The sequence below is a fragment of the Salvelinus namaycush genome, chromosome 22, assembly GCF_016432855.1.
Source record: "Salvelinus namaycush isolate Seneca chromosome 22, SaNama_1.0, whole genome shotgun sequence".
Classification (NCBI taxonomy): domain Eukaryota; kingdom Metazoa; phylum Chordata; class Actinopteri; order Salmoniformes; family Salmonidae; genus Salvelinus; species Salvelinus namaycush.
Genome location: NC_052328.1, coordinates 4349219 through 4372403, shown reverse-complemented (window position 1 = coordinate 4372403; position 23185 = coordinate 4349219). Strand labels below are relative to the sequence as shown.

Sequence of the window (23185 nt, the reverse complement as noted above, 5' to 3'; positions counted from 1 at the left end):
TTTCTAGGGAGTTTTTCCTAGCCACCGTGCTTCTACACCTGCATTACTAGCTGTTTGGGGTTTTAGGCTGGGTTTCTGTACAGCACTTCGAGATATTAGCTGATGTACGAAGGGCTATATAAAATAAAATTGATTGATTGATCATGTTACTTTTAAATGGTACGTTTACAAACATATATTTTGATAAATAGAATTGAAAGTTGTGTCTCATTAAGGTAAGTGGTGAAATAAGTATACCCAGATACAATTGTAATGGCTTAGCAGATAATAAGAAAAGACCATCAGTATTTACCTGGCTAAAAGAGAAGGAATATAATGTCTATTGTTTACAGGAAACTCATTCAACAATTTTAGATTAAGTTTTGTGGAAAAAGGACTGGGGGGGGCAAAATATATTTCTCCCATGGGCAATGAAATTCAAAAGGGGTGATGGTTTTAATTAACAGTCATTTTGATCCAAATGTGCAAATTGTCCAAACAGATCATCAAGGTAGTTGGATTATTTTAAATATGTTATTGGACAATAAACATATATGGCTTATTAAACTATACAGTCCAAATAATGATGATCCAAGCTTCTTTGAAAATATATTTAAGAATGTATCAACTCTACAAGCAACACTAGACTCTATTATTATGGTGGGAAATTTTAATATGGCCTTAAATACCTCTATGGACCGGAAAGGAAATCACACTACAAACTATCACCCTCAGACACTTAAGGAAATCATGAATGTCATGGATATGTTGGAATTAGTGACTAGCTTGATAGTCGTCTTGACTACTGTCTTATGCCATTCTCTCTGGCACCAAAAGTTTAAAAAGTGTTGATAGGGGACAGAATGCGGTCGGATCATCACATAATTGGCATATATATTACTCTTACAGAATTTCTACGTGGGCGAGGATATTGGACATTTTATCAAAGCCTACTAGATGATAAATTGTTTATAACTAGGACAGAATCGTTTATAACGGACTTTTTCCGACATAACATAGGTACAGCAAATCCCCTTATTGTATGGGACACTTTTAAATGTGCCTTTAGAGGCAATGCAATTCAGTACTCATCTATAAAACAAAAGCAATTTAGATCAAAAGAGTCCATATTAACAAAGGAAATTGAAGGACTAAAGGTACAGTTAGATAGCAATAAAAACTCTACCATAGAGGCACAGAATAAGTTAGAGGAAAAACAAAAAGAAATGGAGGAACTTATTGAAGAAAGATGCAGTGTAATATATTATAAAAAATATAGCGAACTGAATGGAATATGGAGAAAAATGCACCAAATTCATTTTCAATTTTCAATATAGAAATCCTACCCCCAAAAATGTATTGAAACTTGTTATAAATGGAGTCACGCATGATTCACCAAATTATATTTTGAACGAGGAAGTAAAGTACTTTAAGAATATGTTTTCATTTCAGCCTCCTCCATCTCCACTAACTGAAGCTAATTGCATGGATTATTTTCCTATTCTTTTCCTTCTTCATGTGAAGGCCAAATTAGAGGAGGAACTTCTTGATGCATTTAAAGCCTATAAGGCTGGGAAAACTCTAGGGCTGGATGGCATACCAGTGGAAGTATACAACATTTTTTTTATATACTCAGAGGACTATTATTAGCATGTTTTAACCAATCCTATATAAATAGTAGTTTATCAGACACGCAACAAGAAGGTCTGATATCATTATTACTGCAACAGAACGCAAGTGGTATATATATAAAGATCCAGTCCATTTAAAACAATTGGAGACCTCTTACACTTCAGTGTTGTGATGCAAAAATCCTAGAAAAATGCTTGGCACATAGATTTAAAAAATAATTGTCAGATATTATTCATCCTAATCAGATAGTTTTTTTTACATGGACGATACATTGGAGATAATATAAAACAAGTACTGGAAACAATAGAATACTATGAAATATCGGGGCCACCAGGCCTGGTTTTCATAGCTGATTCTGAAAAGGCTTTGATAAAGTACGACTGGAGTTTATATATAAACGCCTAGAATATTTCAATTTTGGGGAATCTCTTATAAAATGGGTTAAAGTTATGTATAGTAACCCTAGGTGTAAAATAGTAAATAATGGCTACCTCTCAGAAAGTTTTAAACTATCTAGAGGAGTAAAACAAGGTTGTCCACTATCGGCATATCTATTTATTATTGCCATCGAAATGTTAGCTGTTAAGATTAGATCAAACAATAATATTAAGCAATTAGAAATCCGTGACTTAAAAACTAAGGTGTCATTGTACGCTGATGATTCATGTTTTCTTTTTAAACCACAATTAGAATCTCTCCATGGCCTCATAGAGGATCTAGATCCTTTTGCTATCCTCTCTGGATAAAAACCAAATTATGATAAGTGGATCCCTAAAAAATGCAATTAAATGGTCTGACGAAGATGTGGACATACTCGGTATACAAATCCCAATCGAAAGAAATGATCTCACTCAAAAAAAAATTATAGAAAGTTAGCAAAAATAGACAAGATCTTGCTACCATGGAAAGGAAAATACTTGTCTATTTGTGGAACAATCACCCTGATTAACTTTTTAGTCATATCACAGTTGACCTATTTGCTTATGGTTTTGCCTACACATAGTGACCTGCTTCTTAAATGATATGAACAAAAAATATTCAATTTTATTTGGCATGGCAAGCCAGACAAAATTTAAAGTGCCTATTTATATAACGAATATGAATTCGGAGGACAGAAATTATTAAATATTAAGGCATTAGACCTCTCACTAAAGGCATCAGTCATACAAAAGTTATAATTAAATCCAAACTGGTTCTCTAGTAAATTGGTAGGAATGTCTCATCCTATGTTCAAGAATGGCCTTTTTCCCTTTATTCAGATTACACCTGCTTGTTTGAAAAGGAAATAATCTCCAAAATATCCTTATTTTTTAAACAAGCCTTAGAAAGTTAGTTGCAATTTCAGTTTAATCCACCCGAAAAGACAGAACAAATAATACAACAAATAGTGTCGTTGAACTCAAATATACTAATTGATTAAAAAACATATTTTTATAAAGATTGTAAAAAAATATATATAATTTTTGTGAATGATATCATAAATAGGACTGGTGGAGTTGTCGCACATGCAGCTAACACAGACACATGGAAATGTCTGCTCTACCCAAAATGACCTACCCAGCTAATTACAGCATTACCACAAAAATGGAAGAGGCAAGTAGAAGGGGAAAAAAGTAAGTAACTTGTATGTCGGCCCTGTACTAAAGAACATAAATGGTTAAAGAAAAGTGTGATAAATAAAACATATACCAATTTCATTTAGGTAATAAAAAACTGACAGCTGTGCCATATAAATTGCAAAATAGTTGGGAAGAGATTTCCGATGTACCCATTCCATGGCACATTGTTTATGAATTGATACGCAAAACAACGCAGGATTCAAAACTTCAAATTTTTCAATTTAAATTACTATACAAAATTCTTGCAACCAATAGAATGTTATATATATGTGGGATACAATCTTCCCAGCTCTGCAGATTTTGCTGTGAGGAGGCAGAGTCATTAGATCATTTATTTTGGTATTGTCCATATGTAGCTTGTTTTTGGTCATAGGTCCAGGAATGGCTGAAGAATTGCAACATTTGCCTAGAACTAATGCTGCATATAGCAATTTCTGGGTGATTTGAAAAGCCATAGTCAATCAATCAATAATATATACATTATTTTAGCATTTACAATCTCCAGAAGCTATGAAAATAGAAAGGTTCAGTACTTTTGTGAAGCATCACAGCACAGTTGAAAAATATATGGCAAGTAGAAATCCAATATGGATGGCGTTGAGAGATAGATGGGAGGGGTTTAATGGAGCTGAAGGGTGGGACTAATAACAAGATAACCAATGTAAAACATACGGGATCTGTAAAATGTATATAGGTTCAGAAATGTTGTGAAATAGCACAGTTACAAGTAGAAATCAAACTGGATGGACATCAGAAATAGAGGAAGGACTAAAAACAAAAAAATATATAACTATTTTAAAATAGATTGTGTCTGTAAAATGTGTATAAGATGTATAAACTGAAGGTAGAAGACTAAATGTTATTGTTTATTAGTTTACTCCAATTGGGGGAAGGGTGGTAGGGTTCGCGGGGAATAATAAAGGTATAATCTAAAAAGAGTATGTATATCTATATAGGTATGTATATGTATATATGAGCATATGTATTGTGGCGTACAGCAGGTCAGCCACCAGGGGGAGACTCGTCGAGGCCTGGTAACAGATGGAGTATACGTCACGAGGCGATGGCTCCATCTGCTGGACGTGCCAGGTCTCGACGGGCTCTCCAGCCAGGACTAATTGGGAGCTGGTGAGTAATCAAGGGCGGATTGCTCACCAGCTGTGCAAGGTCCATAAATCTGCCAGAAGGGCAGCACACAGGGGGTGGGGGGAAGAAAGGACTCCCGTGTTATTGTTGATGGTTGCAGAGGTAACAAGAGGGAGTTCAGTTTTGTGCCCGACAGGATACAGCCAGACCCGGAACCCTGAAGTCGACATCCCGGAGAGGGTCTCATGGGGGAGACCTATCCTTTTGTTTTTGATGGATTACTTAAATAAACACCCTTGAAACTGAGCTAATCCTTCTCTGTCCGTGTCTGATCTGGATAAACGTCTTGACCAAACCCCCTGGTCTGCCACAGTATGCATATGTATATGGATGTATATATTTACCCCCAAAAAGTTATGGGGGATTGGCAATTATGCAGACAATTACATTGATGGATGCAACAATATTTCCGCAAATTTAAGCTGATCCACCCCATTTAAAAAAAATAGCTATTGATAACAAATGTGTATTTTGTGGTTGTGACCCAGAGACTCATGATCATTTATATTGGTACTGTTCTTATGTCAGAAGATTTTGGAGTAAGATTTCATTTTAAAAGTAACTACTATTAATGTTAATTTGAAAGACTCTGATATTACGTTTTATTTTGATCCAAATTATATGGACCTTGATTTAAACTAAAGTGGGCGGAGAACAAACCCCTCTTCACATTGTTTAAGATAGAATTGAAATATTAATATTAACTGTAAAAAGAAAAAAACCTTACCTACCATAAATCTTTTTGACAAATTTAAAATGTATCTCGATATGTAATATGTACTCTTGTTTATATATTTCTTTTTTTGTGTTTGTTCTGTTCATAATAACAATACAAAGGGAAAAAAGCAGTCAAGCAACCAAGCTAACTTGCTAGCCACTTCCACACACAAATGAGAGAACAGCTCACTGAACATTACTCGCCATAGCAGAGCTGGTTAGGCTGTTATGTTATCCAGAGCGTTGGTGACTGCAACTGTTGTGTCAGATTGTCCATTCGTAAATTCAGAGCATTCTGCTCTCGGAGTGTTCAAGCACACACTGGACGCTCTGGCTGAGGAGTAGGGTTGATCCGAGCATTCTGACCTCCCAACGTCAGTCAAGCACCCAAGCTAAATGGCTAACATTGGCTAGCTTGCTAGCTACTTCCATAATGAGAGAACACCCCACTCTGACCATTTTACTCACCAAAGATAGAGCTGGTTAGGCTGTTTTCATGTTATCCATGTTATCCGCAATTTAATTACGCTTTTTTGCCAACGTTTACGGACACTGGCCATATTCAACGGGTGTTGAGCGTTCGTAAATTCATCAGATATACTGTGCTCTTGCACAGTCTGACGAGAGTCTTTAGTTGAGACATGTAGCTATCTAGGTGAACCAATGAACCATAATCCTAACTCGTGACGTTACTACCCTGCATGAATCTGCAGGTATCTAACCACCAGGTTTAATGTTAGCTAGCTAACATTAGGCTATAACTAGTCAAGCAAATGGGTCTGAGATACGAATAATAAGATCATACACGTAACATTAGATAGCGAGCCAGCCAGATAACGTTAGCTTGCTAGCTAACAGTACACTTTAACTTGAAATGAAACTACTTCCTGTCAAAATTTGAAATGTGTAATATCTGAAAATGTAGCCAGCTAGACTATCTTACCTGTGGTCTGAAATTGCAGTAGATTACCAGAGCAAATTTACCAGCTAGTATGTCTGTCAACAGTTGATGCAGTGACATTCTATTTAAATGGATATTTGCATAGTGGAGTTTGTTGTTAAGACATGTAGCTAGCAAGCTAAACAATGAACCATAATGCCAACTATTACTATTAAACTGCATAAGCCTACTGTCAAGTTGAAGTGTACTGTTAGCTAGCTAACATTATGTGTATGCTCCCCACTTACTGGAGGACCAAGTTTTGAAATCAGTGGAATTCAAGTATGATAGCAACATTTTCAGATAAAACACGTTTCTAATTTCAACAGAAAGTGGTTACATTTCAAGTTAAAGTGTACTGTTAGCTAGTTAACGTTAGCTGACTGGCTGCAGATTCATGCAGGGTAGTAAAGTCATGATAAAAAAAATGATGTTCAAACGGCTCCGTTCAAACGGCTCTGTGAAGTAATGACCCGATACACACTCCTAGATTCCTGAAACGGGTCACATTTATAAACCATGAGTGTGCATAAAATAAATTCCAAAACATGTGTGTGCAAGTTGTAATGCAAAGTTGTCATTTATAAAAATTCAACTTGATGTAGAATGTACATAAACTTTAGACCATGCATACACACAGTTTCTAGTGGTGGGTGTATTGCACTGCAAGCAGGCAGGAGAGAAACGTTATAGCTGTGATCAATGTTGGAAGAGTTTTGTTCAATCTGGCAATCTAAAAGTACACCAGAGAACACACACAGGACAGAAATCGTATAGTTGAAAAACTAGTAGCCTAGTATTTTGTGCCAATGGGAGATAAGATGGACATGTTTGTTCATATGAAATAACAGGTTAAACCAGGTTAATCCAGGTTAAACAGGTTAATCCTTAAGAGTCTATTAATCCTTAAGAGTCTAATAATCCAATTAATTGCAAAGTCCATCTTTGCCATGCAAATAAACTGAATCCCCAAAAACATTTCCACTGCATTTCAGCCCTGCCACAAAAGGACCAGCTGACATCATGTCAGTGATTCTCTTGGTAACACAGGTGTGAGTGTTGACGAGGACAAGGATGGAGATCACTCTGTCATGCTGATTGTGTTCGAATAACAGACTGGAAGCTTCAAAAGGAGGGTGGTGCTTGGAATCATTGTTCTTCCTCTGTCAAACATGGTTACCTGCAAGGAAACACGTGCCGTCATCATTGCTTTGCACAAAAAAGGGCTTCACAGGCAAGGATATTGCTGCCAGTAAGATTGCACCTAAATCAACCATTTATCAGATCATCAAGATCTTCAAAGAGAGAGGTTCAATTGTTGTGAAGAAGGCTTCAGGGCGCCCAAGAAAGTCCAACACGCGCCAAGACCATCTCCTAAAGTTGATTCAGCTGCGGGATCGGGGCACCACCAGTACAGAGCTTGCTCAGGAATGGCAGCAGGCAGGTGTGAGTGCATCTGCGCGCACAGTGAGGTGAAGACTTTGAGGATGGCCTGGTGTCAAGAAGGGCAGCAAAGAAGCCACTTCTCTCCAGGAAAAACATCAGGGATGACTGAAATTCCGCAAAAGGTACAGTGATTGGACTGCTGAGGACTGGGTAAAGTCATTTTCTATGATGAATCCCCTTTCCGATTGTTTGGGGCATCCGGAAAAAAGCTTGTCCGGAGAAGACAAGGTGAGCGCTACCATCAGTCCTGTGTCATGCCAACATTAAAGCATCCTGAGACCATTCATGTTTGGGGTTGCTTCTCAGCCAAGGGAGTGGGCTCACTCACAATTTTGCCTAAGAACACAGCCATGAATAAAGAATGGTACCAACACATCCTCCGAGAGCAATTTCTCCCAACCATCCAGGAACAGTTTGGTGATGAACAATGCCTTTCCAGCATGATGGAGCACCTTGCCACAAGGCAAAAGTGATAACTAAGTGGCTCGGGCAACAAAACATCAATATTTTGGGTCCATGGCCAGGAAATTCCCCAGACCTTAATCCCATTGAGAACCTGTGGTCAATCCTGAAGAGGCGGGTGGACAAACAAAACCCCACAAATTCTGACAAACTCCAAGCATTGATTATGCAAGAATGGGTTGCCATCAGTCAGGATGTGGCCCAGAAGTTAAATGACAGCATGCCAGGGCAGATTGCAGAAGTCTTGAAAAAGAAGGTTCAACACTGCAAATATTGACTCTTTGCATGGACTTCATGTAATTGTCAACAAAAGCCTTTGACACTTATGAAATGCTTGTAATTATACTTCAGTATTCCATAGTAACATCTGACAAAAATATCTAAAGACACTGAAGCAGCAAACCTTGTGGAAATACATTTGTCATTCTCAAAACTTTTGGCCTCGACTGTACATGACCTTACAGTACAACATATCCCTCAACAATAAGACAGCACTAACACATGAAAGAGCCAACTCGGTGGCCTTATGGTCTGCCCTGAGATTGGAAGGTTTGGAGTGCAATCCCTGGCGCAGAGTCATAACAAAGACCGTAAAAATGGGACCCGATGCGTCTCTGCTTGGCAATCAGCATTAAGGAGTTTGGGTGTTTTAGATTTACAGTCGGTGATTTGCTTATGTTTTATATGCTTCCAACTGACAAAGCTGTACTGGAGATTTTGCTATGTTATGTTTGTGAAAATGGATTGGCAATGTCCTCCATGGACCTCCACTGGCCGTATTCTTTCCGTAGAGACTTGCAGGCAATTTCTTTCAGGACGATTGATCAATATGGCTCTGTGATGCACTTTTCATATCTTCTGATGAATGCTTAGAACATATACCCATAGAGAATTTGACGCATTACAAGATATTGATTATCCTGAATGACTTATTTCTCCAGTTCACAGACCATCTGAATTCTTGCATTTGAGTCTCATTTGTAAAGAGGTAATATAATGAGTGGGATGAGGATGATGGTGATGATGATGGTGTGTGCATGTGTGTGCTCTTGTGTGTGTGCGGCCATCTGTCTGTGTGTGTGTCACTTACGAACATGACCCTCTTGGGGATGTGGTCTGACTCCACCAAGGGGTTTTTGTAGAGCCACAGCTCCTCTGGTTGGATTACTCTCTCAAAGGGCTCCAGGAACTCTGTTAATCTGAGGGAGACACACATATGCACATTAGCTCTCAGTCACTCACAATACATTTCTTTTCATATGGGTGGCCCCAGCTGGACTCAAACCCACAATCCTGGCTTTGCAAGCCCCATGCTCTACAGGACCACACAATCTCTTTATGGTAATACCATGTTTTTAATTCTTTGATACGTTAGACATCAAACTGGCGCTCCAACATTGTATGTATAGAACTTTGAAGAGGATTCGATATTTGCTAATGGACTTAAAACGTTTGTACACTTTTAACTGTTCAAATCTCTAAAAGTCTACGCCTTTAAGGGGGGGTTCTACTAAGCTAACATATTAAACATATTAGAATTTTAGATTTTTAATATTAGAACATTATTTGATAAAATATTGACTTTGGCCTTTACTAAAATAGCTCATAGAAACACATTGAGTAACACGGTCAAAAAATGTATTATAAAGAATAAGGTTTTGAAGTGTCTGTCTTATATCTAGGAGATTTAAGAAAGCTGAGTAAATATTTTTGTATTTTGGACATATACAGTGCCTTGCAAAAGTATTCATCCCCCTTGGTGTTTTTCCTATTTTGTTGCATTACAACCTGTAATTTAAATGTATTTTTTTTATTTTAATTTAACCAATTTTTTTTGTTGGTAAAAAAATACCTCCATACTTCCATTCATTTTTTTAAACCTGTACCGGGTTACATTCAGATGAGTACTGTGACACTTGTGGGGGTCGTAGAGCAAAACGGAGAACACTGTTGTCGGCAGTTGTTCAACAATAGGGATTTTTCATTGAAGTGCCTGTAGTCATTCAATGAGAGATGACTCATCCACATGCAATTTTTTTCACTTGAGAAATAGTGACCAAACATCCTAGTCAGATGCAAAATTGAGCGACTACACACATTTCTTGAGTTATAATTGATTCATTATTGACTATTTAGAGGAAGTCTATAATGGCTATGGCATCTCAAAATGGACAAACAGTACTATTGCCTCTTTTTTCTAGTTTTTCAATTGAAGGTATTTTAAGGGAGTGTGCAAGCACTGTGTCCACCCCCTCAGTCCTTAACTACAGATTACAGGGTAAATAGACCTGTCACTCTACTGGGCTTTCTCCACCCACTCCCCTCTGCCTTAATGAGTTTCTCCTGGAATACACTCACATACCGAACCCCCACATGCCTGAATGGATATACATGTACACACACAGGCAGAGGGCACACACAAATACACACATTCACACACACAGTGGTATAAAGTACTTAAGTAAAAAATACTTTTACTTTTACTTCACTACGTTCCTAAAGAATATAATCAACCTTTTACTCCATACATTTTCCTTTACACCCAAAAGTACGCGTTACATTTTGAATGTTTAGCACGACAGGAAAATGGTCCAATTCACATACTTATCAAGAAAACATTCCTGGTCTTCCCTACTGTCTCTGATCTGGCGGACTCACTTCAGACAAATGTTTAGTTTGTAAATTATGTCTAAGCGTTGAACTATGCCCCTGGCTATACCGTAAATTTAAAAAACAAGAAAATTGTGCCATCTGGTTCGCTTAATATAAGGAATTGTAAATTATTTATACTTTTACGTTTGATACTTAAGTATATTTTAGCAATTACATTTACTTTAGACACTTATATTTTACACTTATATATTTTTTCCCAGTTTTTTTTAATTTCACCTTTTTTTAACCAGGTAGGCCGGTTGAGAACAAGTTCTCATTTGCAACTGCGACCTGGCCAAAATAAAGCAAAGCAGTGCGACAAAAACAACACAGAGTTACACATGGGATAAACAAAAGTACAGTCAATAACACAATAGAAAATCTATATACAGTGTAGGCAAATGTAGTAAGGAGTTAAGGCAATAAATAGGCCAATAGAAGCAAAATAATTACAATTTAGAAAATGAACACTGGAGTGATAGATGTGCAGATGATGATATGCAAGTAGAAATACTGGTGTGCAAAAGAGCAAAAAAAGTAAATAAAAACAATATGGGTATGAGGTAGGTAGTTGGATGGGCTATCTACAGATGGGCTATATACAGCTGCAGCGATCGGTTAGCTTCTCAGATAGCTGGTGCTTAAAGTTAGTGAGGGAGATTTAAGTCTTCAACTTCAGCGATTTCTGCAATTTGTTCCAGTCATTAGCAGCAGAGAAGTGAAAGAAAAGAAAGTGGAAGAAAAGGCAGCCAAAGTAAGTGTTGGCTTTGGGGATGACCAGTGAAATATACCTGCTGGAGCGCGTGCTACGGGTGGGTGTTGTTATGGTGACTAGTGAGCTAAGATAAGGTTGAGCTTTACCTAGCAAAGACTAATAGATGACCTGGAGCCAATGGGTCTGGTGACGAATATGTAGCGAGGGCCAGCTAACAAGAGCGTACAGGTCGCAGTGGTGGGTGGTATATTGAGATTTGGTGACAAAACGGATGGCACTGTGAAAGACTGCATCCAGTTGGCTGAGTAGAGTGTTGGAGGCAAATGTTGTAAATGACATCGTCGAGGATCGGTAGAATGGTCAGTTTTACGAGGATATGTTTGGCAGCGTGTGTGAAGGAGGCTTTGTTGCAAAATAGGAAGCCGATTCTAGATTTATTTTTGAATTGGAGATGCTTAATATGAGTCTGGAAGGAGAGTTTACAGTCTAGTCAGACACCTAGGTATTTGTAGTTTTCCACATATTCTAAGTCACAACCGTCCAGAGTAGTGATGCTAGTCGGGCGGGCAGGTGGGGGCGATCGGTTGAAGAGCATGCATTTAGTTTTACTAGCATTTAAGAGCAGTTGGAGGCCACGGAAGAAGTGTTGTATGGCATTGAAGCTCGTTTGGAGGTTTGTTAACAGTGTCCAAAGAAGGGCCAGATGTATACAGGATGGTGTCTTCTGTGTAGAGGTGGATCAAGGAATCACCTGCAGCAATAGCGACATCATTGATATATATACAGAGAAAAGAGTCAGCCCGAGAATTGAACCCTGTGGCATCCCCATAGAGGGGGTACCAACAGGTCCTCCGATTTGACACACTGAACTCTGTCTGAGAAGCAGTTAATGAACCAGGCGAGGCAGTCATTTGAGAAACCAGTAAGAATACGGTGATTGACAGAATTGAATGCCTTGGTCAGGTCGCTGAAGACAGCTGCACAGTACTATCTTTTATCGATGGCGGTTATGATATCGTTTAGTACCTTGAACGTGGCTGAGGTGCACCCGTGACCAGCTCAGAAACCGGATTGCACAGAGGAGAAGGTATGGTGGGATTTGAAATTATCAGTGATCTGATTGTTAACTTGGCTTTCGAAGACTTTAGAAAGGCAGGGCAGGATGGATATAGGTCTGTAGCAGTTTGGGTCTAGAGTGTCACCCCCTTAGAATAGGGGGATGACCGTGGCAGCTTTCCAATCTTTAGGAATCTTGGAAAATATGAAAGAGATGTTGAACAGACTAGTAATAAGGGTTGCAACAATGGCGGCGGATAATTTTAGAAAGAGAGGTTCCAGATTGTCTAGCCCAGCTGATTTGTACGGGTCCAGGTTTTGCAGCTCTTTCAGAACATCTGCTATCTGCATTTGGTTGAAGGAGAACCTGGGTAGGCTTGGGCAAGTCGCTGCTGGGGGTTTAGAGCTGGTGGCTGGGGGTTGGGGTAGCCAGGAGGAAAGCATGGCCAGCTGTAGAGAAATGCTTCTTGAAATTCTTGATTATCGTGGATTTATCATGGTGACAGTGTTTCCTAGCCTCAGTGCAGTGGGCAGCTGGGAGGAGGTACTCTTATTCTCCATGGACTTTACAGTGTCCCAGAACATTTTGGAGTTAGAGCTACAGGATGCACATTTCTGTTTGAAAAAGCTAGCCTTTGCTTTCCTAACTGACTGTGTGTATTGGTTCCTGAATTCCCTGAAAAGTTGCATATCGCTGGGACAATTCGATGCTAGTGCAGTACGCCACAGGATGTTTTTGTGCTGGTCAAGGGCAGTCAAGTCTGGAGTCAACCAAGGGCTATATCTGTTCTTAGTTCTACATTTTTTGAATGGGGCATGCTTATTTAAGATGGTGAGGAAATTGCTTTTCAAGATCAACCAGGCATCCTCTACTGACGGGATGAGGACAATATCCTTCCAGGATACCTGGGCCAGGTCGATTAGAAAGGCCTGCTCGCAGAAGTGTTTTAGGGAGCGTTTGACAGTGATGAGGGGTGGTCGTTTGACCGTGGACCAATAACGGATGCAGGCAATGAGGCAGTGATCGCTGAGATCCTGATTGAAAACAGCAGAGGTTTATTTGGAGGGCAAGTTGGTCAGGATAATATCTATGAGGGTGTTTACAGATTTAGGGTTGTACCTGGTGGGTTCCTTGATAATTTGTATGAGATTGACGGCATCTAGCTTAGACTGTAGGACGGCCGGGGTGTTAACATTTCCCAGTTTAGGTCACCTAACAGAACAAACTCTGAAGATAGATGGGGGGAAATCAATTCACATATGGTGTCCAGGGCACAGCTGGGAGCTGAGGGGGGTCTATACCTTAACGGCAACAGTGAGAGACTTATTTCTAGAGAGTATCATTTTTTAATTAGAAGCTCGAACTGTTTGGGCATAGACCTGGAAATATGACAGATCTTTGCAGGCTTTCTCTGCAGCAGATTGCAACTCCTCCCCTTTTGGCAATTCTATCTTGATGGAAGATGTTGTAGTTGGGGATGGAATCTCAGAATTTTTGGTGGCCTTCCTAAGCCAGGATTCAGACACGGCAAGGACATCAGGTTTGGCGGAGTGTGCTAAAAGCAGTAAGTAAAACAAACTTCGGGAGGAGGCTTCTGATGTTAACATGCGTGAAACCAAGGCTTTTACGGTTACAGAACTCAACAAATGAGAGCGCCTGGGGACACACAGGGTCTGGGTTAACCTCTACACCACCTGAGGAACAGAGGAGGAGTAGGATGAGGGTACGGCTAAAAGACTATCAAAACTGTTCTTCTTGTACGTTGGGGACAGAGAACAAAAGGAGCCGATTTCTGGGCGTGGTGGAATAGATTCAGGGCATAATGTACAGACGGGGGTATGGTAGGGTGCGAGTACAGTGGAGTTAAACCTAGGCATTGGGTGCCGATAAGAGAGGTTGCATCTCTGGAGGCACTAGTTATGCTAGGTGAGGTCACCGCATGTCTGGGAGGTGGGACAAAAGAGGTATCTGAGGCATGTTGAGTGGGGCTAGGGGCTCCGCAGTAAAATAAAACAATGATGACTACCCTAAACAACAGTATACAAGGCATATTGACATTAGAGAGAGACATAAAGCAACCACAGGTGTTGATTGGGAGAGCTAGCTAAGACAACAACGGGAAAGACAACAACAGCTAATCAGCTAAGACAAAAACAACAACAGGTAAAAGGGCGATGAATTGGCAGAGAGACTCAGTTAACTACACACAGGGCCCGAGTACCATAATCAAGGCGTACCATAATTAATGAACAGTCAAGCAGGCATCAGCTATGTAGCCAGGTGATCATAGGGTCCAGTGAACAGCAATAGATGAAACAGCGAATCCGTTAGGTAGTTGTTACTACACTAGCAAGCGGGGGACACAGCGTTCCTAAAGTTAAGCAGGCCGGGTCTAGCAGAAACTTCTTCACCGACGTCCGACAAAGGCCGGTTGAGGGCACATTGGACGGGATTAAGTCGGCAGACCAGTCGTGATGGATCGGCGGAGCTCCGTGTCGACAAAGGGTGCAGGCCAATTGGCAAAAGAGGTATTGTAGCTGGAGTAATTCCGTTTGCTAGCCGGGAGATGCGCCTTGCTCGAGAGTAACTGGTGCTAGCTTCGGGACAAGGGCGTTAGCCACTATTGTATAGCCACTCGGTAGCAGCTAGCTGCGGTGATCCGATGCAAAGGTCCAGAGTTTACGGCAGGAATCCGGTGATGTAGTGGCTTCTAGTCGTGTTAGTGAAGAGTCCGGGAGGCATCAGCTGTGTACCCGAGTGATCATAGGGCCCACTGAGCAGGCTGGGAGATGGGCCTGTCTCAAGGCTAGCTTCGGGGCTGGGCAACTCTGGAGTAATGGTCCAGAGCTTACGGCAGGAATCTGGTGAAGTAGTGGAGAAAAGGAGTCCGATAAGCTCAGGGTTGATATCGCGCTGTGCAGACTGGCGGGTATTATCCAGGCTAAAAGTGACTGGTGCCTGAGCTAAAGATAAAGACCACTAGTAGTGGCTAACAATGACTAAATAGCTAGCAGCTAATTAGCATCTGATGGCTAGCTTCTGATGGAGGTTCTAGCTGAGGTCTAAAAATAGCAGATCCGTATCACAATTGTGTGAGGCGGGTTGCCGGAAGGTATGTTTAATTTAAACATGGAAAAAGAGATTGAAAAATATTGAAATATATACAAAAAAAGATGAAAAAAACTAAATTTACACGGGACAACGACAAAACACGTCTGCACTGCTACGCCATCTTGGAAAAAATGTGCCTTTTCCACCACTGCACACACACATGCACACACAGCCATGAATGCAGTCACACACACACACTCACTCAAGATTGAGCAGCGGCAGGAAATGTACTTTGGAAGTGATCTTTCTTCTTTATTTTATGATAGGGAGCTACGGCACTTAGCCATGTACGTTCACAGAGGCGATAATCTTAAGTAAAGTTTAAAAAAAAGATGCAAATCCCACAAAAACCCTGTCATTTCACCTCTTTTCATTTATTCATCTTCAGAATGGCAACATCTAAAATCTATTTACTCTGGCTTCAGTTATTGTAAGATATTAAGTCAAGGTCGACATGCTTTATAGGTCACAGAGGAATGTATGAATCTGCCTCCATCAGAGGCTCAAAGTAATGAAATGTTCTATTTCAAATTACGATGATATTTCTTCCTCAGGTGTAGAAAGTGCTTTATATCTCCTTTTAGAACAGATCAATGTAGCCCACACAGGAGTTCACCTGGCGTGCCTATTTATTTTTTACCTCCACCTCTCTAGTCATTCAGTTCATAAATGTAATTCAGAGATTCCCACACAGAGCGCATCCATGGTCAATGCCCTGCTCAAGGGCACGTTGACGAATCTACCACCAGGCCAAAAAACGTGAACCTGAACCCTCCAAGATCCCCCCACAGTTCCCCAGTAGCTGTCCCTCAACCATTCGAGACCCCTCCCACAGTCCCCCGCCAAAGAAGAAAAATAAAACATAAAACATTTAATTAATTCATTTCTCCACCCCCAAGAACCCCCCAATGCACCAACAACCAAGAGAATGAAATAAAGAGGAAAAAGGAAAAGACAGAAGAAAACAACAAACAACAATGCAAACACAAAATAATAACAAAATAATACATTTAAAACAAAGGACGTCAAGGACAACTAAAATCATAACAGCAATGCCAAATGTATATGTTTGTGTGCATGTCTGGCACTATTACATGTATGTGTGTGTTCTTGTATGTGTTTATTTGAATGAGAGTGTGTGTATATGCATGTGTACAAACACCTGCACGGCATCAGCCTCAGGCAAACCTGCATTAGTTGTAAAACCACTCCCCCTCAGTTTTTTTTACTTTTATCTTTGACCATCATTCTATCGCTCACACAGTAACTCCACCCCCACTTGTATCCAATTCCACATCCTAATCCTCAGCTTCCCTCAGCACATCCCAACTATCTCGACTGGCCACCCACTTCGGATTTCTACGCAACACGTATCTTTCAACAATGCTGTGATGTTTAATGTACAATTTCAATCTATCTAAACGAATAGAATCCACAGATTGCAAGTTGAAGATAAATACTTTTACTAAGAGTATTAGTATATTAGTAATTGACTAACCCGGTCTCTCCAGATCTCCTAACATAACTATTTCTAGGGTCAATTTTAGATCAATGCTATGCATTTTCAGCCATTCCTGAACCTGAGACCGGAAACAGGCTACCTGAAGGCAATACCAAGATAAATGGTAAATTGATTCTGTATCCTCACAACAAAATCTGCAGAGCTTTGATGACTTTATGCCCCAAATATTCAACATTTTGGTGGTGGCAAGAATTCTATATAATAATTTTAGCTGAAAAGCACGTCTTGAATCTTGCATAGTTTTTTATATCAACTCATACCATGCAATCGTTACATCAAAAATCTCTTCCCAACTATTTTGCAATCTGTATGGCACAATTTATGCTATTTTTATTCCTCCGCCAGTTTTGATCCTTTATATTATATGGCAGACAGACCAGTTCCATGCCTCCTCCATTTTTGGGGAAATGCTGTAATCAATTGGTTGTATTCTTGGATTGAGCAGACCTTCCCGTGCAATTCTGATAACTCCATGAAGGACATAACTCTACCATGCCAATTTACAATATAATTTAAGAACAACATACCCTTTTCAAACATTACAGGTATTTTATCAACCAGCACATTTGAGTACAGCCATAATACAGTCCTGAGAGCATATTTTACTGCTGACATACGGTTCTGGAAGCGAATGGTTAATGCTGTACATCTAGATAACTTTAGCAGAGTACAGAGTTGTTTCAGTGCCTCGTTGGTTTCTTTTAGATAGCTCCCCAATTGAATTGAACACAAGCTATATATACACAGACTACATTTGGCCAAATTCTGAAATTCACTGAGTAGGATGGTCCTCCCCTTCCTTCTCTGAGGAGCCTCCACTGAAATCTCAAATGTGACTCACCACCTGGATTCGGTCTTATGCATCAACATTTGAAATTGTGTTTTTCACATTAGATCAAATTAGAGACATTTACAAAAGTATTCAGACCCTTTACTCAGTACTTTGTTGAAGAATCGTTGGCAGTGATTAAAGCCTCAAGTCTTCATGGGTATGACACTACAAGCTTGTCACACCTGTATTTGTGGTGTTTCTCCCATTCGTCTCTGCAGATCCTCTCAAGCTCTGTCAGGTTGGATTGGGAGCGTCACTGCACAGCTATTTTATGGTCTCTTCAGAGATGTTAGATCGGTCTGGCTGGGCCAGTCAGAGACTTGTCCCAATAAGAGACTTGCCCCAATGCCACTCCTGCATTGTCTTGGCTGTGTGCATAGGGTCGTTGTCCTGTTGGAAGGTGAACCTAGCCCCAGTCTGAGGACCTAAGTGCTCTGGAGCAGGTTTTGATCAAAGCACTTTGCTCCGTTCATCTTTCCCTCGATCCTGACTAGTCTCCCAGACCCTGACGCTGCAAAACATCCCCACAGCATGATGTTCCCACTGTAACAAGGTTATATTGGTGATTCCCCTTGCCACTTTATTGTTAAGCTAATGCGTTTTTTGGTTTGAGTTTGGTCATGCCTTCACCTACTGAACATGGCATCTTATTGGCTGGTTTGCGTGGCTTGCTTACGAGGGAGGATGTTTCAGTTAGACTCTTCCCAGTGAATAAGCACCAAACCAGCGGTAAGTTGTTGGTTGCAAAGCACTGTAAGTCAAAAGTGATTTTTACACTCCCAAGTGATGATTTGATTGTACAATTTATATAAATTGTTTGTTAATGTTATTCAAACATCACAAACAAGATGCATAATTTTTTTGGGGAATATTTGTTGTGCATTTTGTTGTAGAGAATTCAAGCTAATGCTAGCTAGTAACTTACTGTGTCTGGTGGGGGGGTTGTATATTTTGTACAGTGCGTGAGTGCAGAGTTGGATGGTGAGCCGTGCATTGCATGACATGCAATTTTGTGCTGTTTTTATCAGAATACATCTCCTTGACTGATGCTACAAGTTGGAGTTTGTGTCGATGATTGATTGTACACAACACAAGAAGAGTACTGTTACACCACCACCATGCTTCAAAGTACGGATGGTGTCAGGTTTCCTCCAGACATAACGCTTGGCATTCAGGCCAAAGAGATCAATCTTGGTTTCATCAGACCAGGGAATCTTGTTTCTCATGGTCTGAGAGTCTTTTTTGTGCCTTTTGGCTAACTCCAAGCAGGCTGTCATGAGCCTTTTACTGAGGAGTAGCTTCCGTCTGGCCATTCTAACATAAAGGCCTGGTTAATGGAGTGCTGCAGAGATGGTTGTCCTTCTGGAAGGTTCTCCCATCTCCACAGAGGAACTCTGGAGCTCTGTCAGAGTGACCATCGGGTTTTTGGTGGACTCCCTGACCAAGCCCTTCTGCCCCGATTGCTCAGTTTGGCCAGACGGCCAGCTCTAGGAAGAGTCTTGGTGGTTCTAAACTTCTTCCATTTAAGAATAATGGAGGCCACTGTGTTCTTGGGGACCGTCAATACTGCAGAACATTTTTGGTACACTTCCCCAGATCTATGCCTTGACACAATCCTGTCTCGGAGCTCTACAGACAATTCCTTTGACCTCATGGCTTGGTTTTTGCTCTGACATGCACTGTCAACTGTGGGACCCTATATAGAAAGGTGTGTGCTTTCCAAATCATGTCCAATCAATTGAATTTACCACAGGTGGACTCGTATCAAGTTTTAGAAACAGGATGCACCTGAGCTCAATTTCGAGTCTCATAGCAAATTGTCTGAATAGTTATGTAAGTAAGGTATGAGGTAGGTTTTATTTTCATTCTTAATACATTTGCAAAAATTTCGAAAAACCTGTTTTTGTTTTGTCATTATGTGGTAATGTGTGTACATTGATGAGAAATCGTTTTTTTAAAACATTTTAGAATCGGGCTATAATGTAAGACAAGACTTTCCGAATACACTGTATGTGCCATGTATATACCATATATTACGTTCCCCGACATTATAGAAAAGAGCAGAGCTCTCTGTTCAGAGCTCAGTCCTACCTACCTAGAAACAGGTTATCCTCTCTTGGGTAGGGGGCAGTATTTTCACCCTCCGGATGAAAAGCGTGCCCAAAGTAAACTGCCTGTTACTCAGGCCCAGAAGCTAGGATATGCATATAATTGGTAGATTTGGATAGAAAATACTCTAAAGTTTCCAACACTGTTAGAATTATGTCTGTGAGTATAACATAACTGATATGGCAAGCAAATACCTGAGAAGAATCCATCCAGGAAGTGGAATTATTTTCATGTGGCTGTTTTTCAACTCAATGCCTATAGAAAATCCAATGGGTTAGGAATCCGATTGCAGTTCCTATGGCTTCCACTAGATGTCAACAGTCTTTAGACATGGTTTCAAGCTTTTATTTTGAAAAACGACGTGTAAAAAGCCATTTTGGTCAGAGGACAGAGGAAGTTTGCAGACCTGATTTGGCGCACTCCCGTGAGCTCGCCGTTTGTTTTTTTTCCTTTCTATTGAAATATTATTGATTATAAAGACAATAAACAACCTGAGGATTAATTATAAACATCGTTTGACATGTTTTGACGAACTTTACCGGTACTTTTAGTATGTATTCGTCTGACTGTTGTGACCGCCTTGGAGCCATTGAATTACTGAACAAAACGCGCCAACAAAACAGAGTTTTTAGGACATAAAGAGGGACTTTATCGAACAAAACAAACATTTACTGTGTAACTGGGAGTCTTGTGAGTGCAACCATATGAAGATCATTAAAGGTAAGTGATACATTTTTTTTGCTATTTCTGACTTTAATGACTCGTCTACTTGGCTGGTAAAAGTTTGAATGCTCTTTTACATGGGGCGCTGTCCTCAGATAATCGCATGGTATGCTTTCGCCATAAAGCCTTTTTGAAATCTGACACAGTGGCTGGATTAACAAGAAGTTAATCTTTAAGCCAATGTATAACACTTTTATATTTTATGAATGCTTATTATGTGTATTCCTGTATTTTGAATTTGGCGCTCTGCAATTTTACAGGATGTTGGCCCACATACCCTATTGAGGTTATGAAACATTTGCTAATTTCATATTTCTCCAGTAGGTTTCCTCAAGGAGAATGCCCCCCAATTCTTTGTCAAAGGTAATAAAGCAATATCACTTTAGTAAATACTACAGTGATATCACCCAAAACACTACAGTAAATACTACAGTCTGCAGAAACACTACATTAAATATTACAGGATACTAGAGTCCACAAAAACACTACAGTCAATACGACAGTGTACTACAGCCACAAAAAACGTACAGTAATTGCTATAGTATGTACTACTGTTTTTACTACAGTATTTATACTATAGTAAACATTTTACTATCGTAAACTGTAAAATGTACTCACCGGGCCAAGGCTGCGGCGGACCTGCACTCACTTGGGGCCAAAGCCAGGTGACCGGTACTTTTAAGCTGACATTAACATGAAAATGACTAACTGTGAACTTTAAAAACACCTTCTCACAAAGCAACTGTTTTGATTATGCAGAGGTTGATGATTTTTCACTTCACAAGTCCTCACTGTCAGGCCTAGCTATGGAAAAACAATTTCCCAAGTATAACATAAGGGTGTATACACTAGTGTTACACTGGTGTTACAGTTGAAAAGCAGAATTAGTGCCTAGGTTTGTCTAAGCCGCTGCCTCCTGTGCACATACTGCTGCAGCATGTGCTTAAATCCGGCCTACTGATATTTTCAGGACACTCTTTTCCTCTCTACTTCTGTCCTATCCAATAAAAAAAATATATGTGAGCAGTTGGACTGCCCCAAGCCTTAAAAAAATAAGAACTTGAATGGGGGACATTCGTCATACTATGGAAATTAATATCAAACAGTTGAACATTCAATTGAGCACAGATTTTGGTTGCAACTTTTCCTCAAGCTCCACAAAAGTACAACTCATTTGAGATCCTTCTAACATTTTGCTGAACTTTTATTCTGGCGTTTTCAGTGGAGACTTTTTGTTTTCCTCTTTTCTTTTCCAGAGGGTTGTGAAGTGGGCCAATTAATCATCACAAATTCCTCCTATCTTTCACTGTCAGATATATATTCAAATGCCAACAAAGTAGCACAAACCGGAAAGGAGATACAACTCAGTTATCCCTCGATCCCTCATCTGTTCCCAACTGTGAAGCACAAAGAGATATGAAATATTTCTAGCAATGCATCTGAATATAATCAAGCCCTTTTCCAGACCCAGATTTTATGAAGTATAATTTCTTTCCCACAAACATTAGATTTGCTGCAAAGCCATCTGGCGTGACAGGGAATCGCTCTGTCTGCTCCATTTGGATTAAGCTATTATCTTTAAGGCTGGCCACCATTTTCCAAAAGCACAAACTAAAGGTAATCTGTTGGACTGCTCCCAGAGTCGGCGTCAGACGAACACAGATTTATCTGTGGAAGGCAACACTATTTCATCCCTATTGATTTCATTCTGACAGCAGGAGAGGGCTGGGCGGGAGGGCCCAGAGCTCTGGTTCACTTAGAGAGCCATCCACCACCACTATCTACAGGTGCAGGAGGGCACTGGTGTTCGCTAACTGCAGACTTCATTCCCTATAGCCAGCGGTCATGACCGTTATACCTGTCACAATGGCTAGGCTGGATGGACAGAAACCGATTACTGAGGCTACAGGTGACACGGAGGTTCCTAAACTCAGCAAAAAAAGAAATGTCCCTTTTTCAGGACCCTGTCTATCAAAGATAATCGTAAAAATCCAAATAACTTCACGGCTCTTCAATGTTTCCCATGCTTATTAAATGAACCATAAACAATTAATGAACATGCACCTGTGGAACGGTCGTTAAAACACTAACAGCTTACAGACGGTAGGCAATTAAGGTCGCAGTTATGGAAACTTAGGACACTAAAGAGAGAGGCCATTCGACTGACTCTGAAAAACACCAAAAGAAAGATGCCCAGGGTCCCTGCTCGTCTGCGTGAAAGTGCCTTAGGCATGCTGCAAGGAGGCATGAGGACTGCAGACGTGGCCAGGGCAATAAATTGCAATGTCTGTACTGTGAGATGCCTAAGGCAGCGCTACAGGGAGACAGAATGGACAGCTGATCATCCTCGCAGTGGCAGACCACGTGTAACAACACCTGCACAGGATCGGTACATCCGAACATCACACCTGCGGGACAGATAAAGGATGGCAACAACAACTGCCCGAGTTACACCAGGAAAGCAAATCCCTCCATCAGCGCTCAGACTGTCCGCAATAGGCTGAGAGAGGCTGGAGTGAGGGC

The 23185-nt window shown here is 40.4% G+C and overlaps 1 protein-coding gene across 1 annotated transcript in view; it reads right to left on the bottom strand.

Annotated features, from left to right (window-relative positions):
• The window catches only part of plpp4 (phospholipid phosphatase 4), a gene marked incomplete at its 5' end in the record, with an annotated part of 108319 nt that extends 97357 nt beyond the window's left edge, over positions 1-10962 (bottom strand). Inside the window, 2 exons of the mRNA XM_038960108.1 lie at positions 9032-9140; positions 10946-10962. Of these exons, the coding sequence (XP_038816036.1) occupies positions 9032-9140; positions 10946-10962 (126 nt within the window). The remainder of the gene's footprint in view (positions 1-9031; positions 9141-10945) is intronic.
• Between the last annotated feature and the right edge of the window lie 12223 nt (positions 10963-23185).